This window comes from Temnothorax curvispinosus, unplaced genomic scaffold (assembly GCF_003070985.1).
Source record: "Temnothorax curvispinosus isolate PA1 unplaced genomic scaffold, ASM307098v1 QBEX01017269.1, whole genome shotgun sequence".
In the NCBI taxonomy this organism is placed as follows: domain Eukaryota; kingdom Metazoa; phylum Arthropoda; class Insecta; order Hymenoptera; family Formicidae; genus Temnothorax; species Temnothorax curvispinosus.
The window spans coordinates 1-9099 of NW_020227049.1; the positions used below are offsets into that span (position 1 = coordinate 1).

Genomic DNA, 9099 nt, shown 5'->3' on the forward strand with positions numbered 1-9099 from the left:
TATGTATGTATGTATGTATGTATGTATGTATGTATGTATGTATGTATATGTATGTATGTATGTATTAAACGGACGAATTCGTTTTGCCGCCATTTTGCTCGTTTGACTCGGCGTCTTCGCGCCCCGCTGCCCGCGGACGATTTCGCCAACAATTTCGACGTCGCGAAGTCGTGAAGTCGTGAAGATTCGAGGACACACACAACTCCGCGGCGATCTGGGGCATCGTCCACATCGGGTGAGTTTCGCGTGCGACCGGCAAACGTCATACGGTTCGAGTTCGATCGTTCGTTTCCGTTAGTCGAACGGGATTTTGAATCCGCAGCGCGACGCGAATGGTGGGCGCTGGAAACGCCGAGACGTGTCGGTGATTCCGATACTTATTTCCGATCTCTCGGCTCTCGGCTCCTATCGTTCGCTGTCGTTCGATCTGGTTCGATTGTATTATTCCCGCGTCCGCGATCCGCGACGCGAGAATGTTCACGCGGTGGTGAAACGTGATCGAGAGGAAGGATTTCGGGAAGGAGAGATTTGCGAGTTGGGACTTGGCGATTGTCAGCGATTGTGTTGACGAACTTCGCGCGGGAAAGATCGGCAGGCGAGTGCGGGCGCGACGGTGCCGCGTACCGAGACAGGACGATTCTTTTAACGACGTGTTTCACGTGCTCCCGAATGAACACGCGTTGACAATTTCGTACGATAGACCCCGGGTCGGGCCGATCGGCGATGTTGTCGGTCAGCTAACCTCGAAACGCAACGCGTGTGCAACGTATGTACAACGACCGCGGCAGTAGAAGCGGCTCCGGATGGCGAGCGACTCCCAGGCGAAAAGGAGCACCCCCGGCGAGGTCGACATGGAAGCCGACGCACGGGACACGGGGTATGACACGGACGAGGAGGGCGGTCTGAGGGTGGACGACGAGATATACATCCCGCCACCTCTGAAGAATTTTAACGAGGTCGACGAGACCGGATCCAGGCTCATGATCACTAAGATTGTCAACGAAAACTTCAAGAGCTATGCCGGCAAACACGTGATCGGCCCTTTTCAAAAGGTAACCATCTCGGTGCCTGTGCCTCAAACGTTCTTGAGCTGGTTTCTTTTCTTTCAGAGCTTCTCGGCGATAGTGGGCCCCAATGGCAGCGGCAAGAGCAATGTGATAGACTCCATGCTGTTTGTTTTTGGCTACCGTGCCAGCAAGATCAGGTCAAAGAAGATATCTGTCCTGATACACAATTCTAGCGAACATCCTAAGTTGAATAGCTGCACTGTCTCCATACACTTCCAAAGAATTATTGATAAGGTAACGATAATGACAATTTGCACATTAATATATAAGTACAAGTACGACAGTTACATTATTAAGCTAATTAACTTTTAATCAAATTAATTTTAAGCCTGGTGAAGACTATGATGTTGTTCCCGACAGCGAGTTTGTCATAGCTAGGACAGCGTTTAAGGACAGTTCATCGTATTATGAGCTTAATAAGAAGAAAGTACAATTTAAAGAGATTGCCAAGCTCTTGAGGTTTCATGGAGTTGATTTGGATCACAACCGTTTTTTGATATTGCAGGTAAAATCACAGAATATTTCATTATAGGTAGAACCGTGGGTAGAACCTAGGAATAGATTTAACTTTGAAAAGTTAAATGTTTGTATGAACATACAACTTATTTAATTTTGTTTTTAAGTATTTTTTAATGTAATTTTTTGAAAAATTTTTGTGATAAAACAAGTTTTATGTAGCTATTTTCCTAGATTAATATAACCAATTCTATACAGATTTATGGACTATTTTCTATACACATTTTACATTTAGTATTTTACAAGTTTCCCTATTTTTTTTTTGAAAGAATTAACAAAATATCTACAAAAGTTCATTATTAAACTATTTAAATTATATAGGGTGTTTTGTTTTAATTTCCCTAGGCAAATATCTCGGAAAATATGGAAGATACGGAAAAACGGTTCTTGAGTGATCTTTTTAATGTGATCGATGTTTTCTTAAATGGAATTCCCCAGTTTTTATTGCATATTTTTGTAGCCCTTGTCGAGATGTTTTTAAAACACTGTAATACGAATCTCAGGATATCCTTGACGAAAGAGAGCTTTATTATAGTGTTGAAAACGTCTCGACAAGGACTACAAAAATATGCAATATGCAATAAACAAAGGGGGATTCCATTTAAGAAAACATTGATCACATTGACTTGGTATTGAAAAGATCACTCAAGATCAAGTCCATAATTTCATTATTTGTCCCCTTTGATATCTTACAACTTTTGTCTCAAATCTTTTTCCATATCTTCCATATTTGCCGAGATATTTGCCAGGGAAAATTATGTAAAACGAAACACCCTGTATATTCAAAATTAATATAACATTTGTAATGTTAATGTAACACTATATTGATTAAATTTCAATTTTATATCGACAAATAATAGCATGGAAAACGGTTCTTATAGGGTGAAGTAGAGCAAATTGCATTGATGAAACCTAAGGGCCAACAAGAAAACGATACTGGAATGTTAGAATTTCTAGAGGATATTATTGGCACATCTCGCTATAAAGAACCTTTAGAGAAATTAGCGAATAAGGTTGAAGTATTAACAGAACGTAAGTTAGAGAAGCTACATCGTCTCAGAGTGGTGCAAAAGGAGAAAGAGGCCCTGGAGGAGCCTATGCAAGAGGCAGTGCAGTACTTGAAGACAGAGAATGCAATAATCAGATTGCAGCATCAGCTTTATCATTGTAAAAGGTGAGTTAAATACAAAAATGTTTTTATATTATTTGATTTATTTGTGGAGTATTACGGCAGCTCAGATAATTATTGAAAATCATGAAATATTTCTGTCAGATCTGAGGCAACAAAGGAACTTACCGAGTGCGAAGAGAAAAACAATGCTCTTAACAAGGAACAAGCCACTTTGATGGTCGAGATTAATAATGTTCGCAAACAAAAGGAAGAAAAAATCAAGATTATCAAAGAGAAGAGTAAGAAGTGGGACGCTTTGCAACGGCAGAAAGATGAAACTACGGCGAGGTTTGACGAAGTGCGTAAAAAGGATGAATTACTGCACGCCGAATTGGTTGAAACAAACAAGCGACGAAAAGCCAACATGGCGTCCACCAAGACGGTAATCTTTTACTTTATCTTATTATCTTAACAAAATAATATTGAATTTACATACAAATTATAAATATTAGAGTTTTTTGTTTATATTAAATTACACGGTTGGCAATTGCAATGATGATAGGAGAAAAGCAGGCTGGAGGAACTACTGAAGGTACCAGAGAAAAATACGAAAGACATCGAAGAATGCGAGCGTCTAATCGCGACGTATACGGCTAACAAAGAAAAGGAAGAGACCTCGTTGGCAACCTTGATGGCAAATCTGCGGGAAAAGACAGAACCATTGCTGAATGAACGATCCAAATTGGAGAAAGAGCTGATATCTCTTAGGAAAAACGTGGATCAGGCGAAAGCGGCATACGATATTGCACAGTCTGAGCTGGAACTTTATATATCGGTGGAGAAAGTTGAGAAGGAGAAATTAGAAAATCTCCGGGAGTCTTTAGAAAGAACTGCGAGTACTCTCAAAGAGCGACAAAAGCAGCTAGCATTGTTCGAGACGAAGATCCCGGCAACCGAACGCAGTTTGAAGCAAGCGCAGAGTGAACTGGATGAGGCAAAAGCACTCGAGGTTGAAAAGGCCACGCAGCTGCAGAAATTGCGAATTACTTTTGAAGAGCAGCGTTCTGCCATGCAGGCCAGCAAGTCGCGGAATCGCGTTCTGGATTCATTAATGAGAGAAAAGCGTGAGGGACGGATACCTGGGATATTTGGGAGATTGGTGAGTGTCGCAGAAACTTCTCGAAGCGTGGGATAATAAAATTGAGTTGCATTTGTTATTTAAGACAAACTCTCCAGTAGATTTCTTAAAATAGCATTTTGCATGAATTTCTTTTTATATAGGGTGACTTGGGCGCCATTGATGCCAAATACGATGTCGCTGTGTCGACGGCATGCGGTCCACTGGACGACATCGTTGTAGACACAGTATCCACGGCACAGGCGTGCATCACTTATCTGCGGCAACATAACATAGGACGCGCCACATTTATAGTTCTGGAGAAACAGCAGCGATTTCAGGACAAAATCGGTCAGAAGATCCAAACACCAGAGAATGTACATCGACTGTTCGATTTGATTAAAGTGGAGGATGAGCGGGTGCTGTTGGCATTCTATTATGGTCTGCAAAACACTCTGGTAGCGCAGAATTTGGATCAGGCAACACGTATCGCCTACGGCAGAACGCGTTATCGCGTGGTGACGTTGAAGGGCGAATTGATTGAGCTGGCGGGCACGATGAGCGGTGGTGGGCGCTCATATCGAGGTCGGATGGGCCAGACGGTGGTGAGGAACGAGCCGTCAAACGCTGATATCGAAAATCTGCAGTCGCAGTTGGATACTGTGTTTGAAGAGTGCAATAAGCTGAGAATGAAGCAGCAGCCGCTTGAACAACAAATCCATGTGCTGTCGACCGGCTTGAGGGATATGAAGGTCGACAGGCAGAAATTCGGTATCGAGGTACAGACGCTGAGCGAGCAGGAGCCATCGTTGCGAGCACAGCTGAAGGCGCAGGAAAAGACTGCCGCTAATTCGGTGTCGGACCCGAAGAAGGTTGCGCAATTGCAGAAAGCAGTAGACGCGGCAAAGTTGCATCTGGACAAAGTCGAGAAGAGCTCCGCTTCGGTGGAAAAGGAAGTAGAATATATCAATAAGAAGATAGATGAGATCTCCGGCAGTCGGGTGCGAGATCAGCAGGCGAAAATTGCGCAGCTGAACAAATCGATAGACAAAGCAAAGGCAGAGATATACCGGCTGCAGGTAGCTATTAAGACTGCTGAGAGAAACGTGAAAAAGACAGAGAAGCACATAGAAACGCTAGAGAGCGATGTGCATACCTGCGAGCAGAGACTGAGGGACATTCAGAAGGAAAAGTCTGAGCTCGAAGAACATGCTAAAGCAATTCTGGATGAATTGAAGGAAATTAACGAAGCGCTAGTAGAGCGGGACGACGCTACAGCATCTTTAAAAGATGAACTGAACGAACTGCAGGCGAGCGAGAACAAGCTGAAAGCGGTGAAGATTGACCTAGATCAGAAATTGCACGAGAGTAGGAAGCTTTTAAAGGAGCTCGAGCAAATAATTCCCGACTACAACCGGAAAATTGCGCATTTAAAATTACGTGAGATTCCTCACGAGGCTCTGGAGCCACTTAATGATCTGACGGAGGAGCAGATCGATCAGTTGGACGCGAAGATGGTGACGCAGAATTTGCAGAAGGCTAAGAAGAGGTTACCTGAGCAAATACCCAACATGCAAATCATTGCGGACTATCAGGAGAAAGATGCGCTGTACATGAACCGTGCCGCTGATCTGGAGGAGACCACGTCAGAACGTAATAAGATGCGCGACATTTATGAGACCGCTCGGCGACGTAGGATCCAGGAATTCCTACACGGTTTCAGCTTAATCACTACCAAACTGAAGGAGATGTACCAGATGATCACGCTGGGCGGCGATGCGGAGCTGGAGCTAGTGGACTCGTTGGATCCGTTAAGCGAGGGTATCGTATTCAGCGTGCGTCCGCCTAAGAAGTCGTGGAAGAGCATCGACAAACTCAGCGGCGGTGAGAAGACCCTGAGCTCGTTGGCGCTGGTCTTCGCTCTCCACCATTACAAACCCACGCCGCTGTATTTCATGGATGAGATTGATGCAGCGCTCGACTTTAAAAACGTCTCCATCGTCGGTAACTATATCAAAGAGCGCACGAAGAACGCGCAGTTTATCGTCATTTCACTGCGCTCGAACATGTTCGAGCTGGCCGACTCTCTGGTGGGCATCTACAAAACGTTTAACTGTTCCAAAACTGTGACTCTACAACTGGCCCGTTATTATGAAAACAATGGTATCGCGCCTCCCACGCAGCTCACCTCCAAGACCTACGCGTCCCAGGCCTCGCAGAAATCGCGATTGCCCTTGACGCAACGCACTCAGGCGAGCTCGCGCAAGGAAAACACCGCGCCCGCGAAGAATAATAAGGAGAAAGGGTCATCTTTGAATGGCGAAGAGACGTCGCCCGCGAAGAACAATAATGCGAAAGGGGCGTCATTGAGTGGGAAAGAGACGACACCCGCGAAGAAAAATCACTCAAAGGAAACTCCATTAGATGAGGACACAAACGCAAAAAATAATGCAACGACGACACCGAACGGGAAGCGGTTAAAAGTCGATCGACTAGGGTATTGAAGTCATTATTTTTTTAGATTCCAGATTTCTCATTGTAAACCATATTGCATTATGAGAGGTGAAAAATTACATAATTTTCTAAATTGCATTATACGAAATAAATTTGTTTTTTGTATACATGATAAATATGGCGGAAGCTGTTTTTAATCTTTCATTGAATAAGATACTGAACAATTACTGAATTACTGATCTTGACAAAGATTATTTTATTTTTTACTACTTAATCAATTGAATTAGTAAATAAAGAATATGTTTTTTACAATAAAGAGATTAGATATTAGTTGTCTTGAGTCATCACGTGAAGTAATTCCTTTCTTGATCGGCTCTTCTTTGCTTTATTTCAAACCGTCCAATTGCATACTATATTTGCAACTGTTAATGCGAAACTTGTAACGCCTAGAGATACGTAAGCTAAAGCAAAATGAAAGAAAAAATTCAAAGATATTAAATTGAAAGGACTTTTATTGCATTATAATATAATAACTTAAAAAATAAGTATCTTTCGCTAAAATTCACGCAAGCTGATAAATAACGATGTTTATTCCGGTAATAAAAATAATAAAATTTTGTAAAGCAACAAAAGAAATAATTGAAATAATTTTATTATCTGTCATTATAAATTTTACATTGAAATTTATCGTTACATCATTAATGTCAATTGTTGCAGTCTTCCAGAATTAGCAGTATGCCCGACGCCGCAGCAATTGCCAACAACTCGACGTTCCGCTAGGATCGTGAGAAAAAGCACGGAAAGAGAAGAGAATGGGATTACCAAGGAACCTGTTAGGAAAAAACAAAAGTCGAAGTGATCGTGTGATGCGACATTTCCATAATCAAAGAACGGCACGTGCGAAACGATCGCGCGAAGCTTGTTATCAGAAACTAGTATAAATACCTATTATAAGTTAATAATATAAATGCCGTTACTGTTATCTTTTTGGACAGTAAATTGCAGCTTAAGGTGCGACTTTATTTCTTATTTCCGTAACTATTTAGTGTTGGCCGAGAGTATGAGAGAACTAACTTACTATGTGGAAAGTTATCGTAATGGTATTACAGATAAAATAGATAAATAATTGCCGATATAATTCTATCTTTTTGTAAATTTAATGTTACACACGCAAGTTTTCAGTTCTCTCACGATTCAAGGTTTTCTATAATATGTAAAGATCTATATTTGAGAACGATGCTTGTGTGTAGCGGAATAGAATACAGGATTTGCTCTTTTTATCTGTACTTTTTGTAATTTCTTGCGTTTTACATTTTTTTCTTTCTAGCCTTAAATACCAAAATATGCATACGTATTTTGTTCTGAATACATATAGTATATATACATATAACTTAGTTCAGTTAAGAGGAGCGGATCCATAAGTGCAAAATGCAATATTTTTATACGTTTGTACATGTCGCCAGAAACTATATTAAAATATGATTCCTATTGAAACAAGAACTGGAATACTTTACACGCCTAATTTTATTGCCTATCGCATAATCCTGTCACGTTGATCTTTATTTACTCTTGTCATAATTTTTCCTCAAAATTATGAAATGCATCTTTAGTTGTAAGAATCATTGCGCATGCTTGCCGAGTTTCAGGCGTTTGGATGTCCACCTCAAGTGGTCACGATTACGTTAGCATCACATGAATGAGTGGTACGCTTAAAAACCCGGAAAAGTCTCAAGGCTGGTCGCGCGCGTTTGCCTCACCGTGAAATGACCTGGATCCTTCAGGTTTGTTTTGTACTCTCCTGAGCAGTGTTTCTCCCAAAAGAAGGATTCAAGTCGCGATATTAGACAATATCTCGATATCTGTGCGAAGGAAATCGGATAAATCACCTGTTGAACGATGACGACGACGACGGTGACGACAGCAACGATGACGGCAGAGAGAGGGGGCAGAAATGAGACCAAGGAGGAAGGGGCATGTCGTATAAGTATCGCTACGACGGGCGAGATAAGGATTCTAATGAAGTGCGAGGACACGCGGCGCGTGAAATGACGGCTATCATAAAGGACGACGACGCCGATGTCGTCGAGAAAGCGTCGCGCAAGATGCCCGCCGCCGTGGCGTCTCGCCCGACTCTGCAACAGAGCTGTAAGAAAACCGCCAGTGACTGTGGATAATTTAATTAATACTTGAATTTAAAACTCGAACGAGGATTTAATCGGCGATTAAAGGATCCGTAATCGATGGAGCTTATCTTGAAGATCAGGTTTCTTATTGTTAGATCTATATTGTGCTCGATAAATAAATTTTTAAAAAGAGAAGTTAACACTACATGTCTATAAGGTACCTAAAAGATCTTTCTATCTTTTTATAAAATATAGATTTAACAAGAGGTATGCTCGGTCGACGTGTAAACGAATGTTGAATGAAAGGCTTCGAGCATGTATTTTTTTTGTGACTAATTGTAAATATTAAATTCAGGATCAGATTGTGAATTTAAATCGCTCCGAATCGTTCGAACGGATCGTTTGTCGTTGAAAATTTCATTCAAAATCTCGCAAAGTGTTGACGCACATCCTCATCGCGCCTAGGAAAACATTTGTAGCTTCATCAAGTTTGAAGCCATCGAATTTAGGTGATTTACATATTTGCTTGTTTTTTCCACTTTGTAATGGGACAAGCTTGCAAATTGTGACTTGACGCAAAAATAGCCAGTGTATCCATAGCAGTTGTGAAGTGCATTAAATTAATTTTGCCATCAAACCAGTCGTGGCTGACGATCATCAGGCGAACGTAATCGTTGACATTGGTTTAGTGATCGTGAAGAAACGCTGAAA

The 9099-nt window shown here is 41.7% G+C and overlaps 1 protein-coding gene across 1 annotated transcript; it reads left to right on the forward strand.

Moving 5' to 3' along the window:
• The first annotated feature begins 104 nt into the window (after nucleotides 1-104).
• LOC112467396 (structural maintenance of chromosomes protein 4-like) lies at nucleotides 105-7771 on the forward strand. Its single transcript, XM_025035990.1, has 8 exons — nucleotides 105-1052; nucleotides 1110-1301; nucleotides 1396-1572; nucleotides 2465-2757; nucleotides 2857-3136; nucleotides 3257-3853; nucleotides 3976-6308; nucleotides 6983-7771. Exons 1-8 carry the CDS (start codon nucleotides 804-806, stop codon nucleotides 7122-7124), a joined length of 4263 nt encoding a protein of 1420 aa, XP_024891758.1. The 5' UTR covers nucleotides 105-803; the 3' UTR covers nucleotides 7125-7771.
• Nucleotides 7772-9099: the final 1328 nt, after the last annotated feature.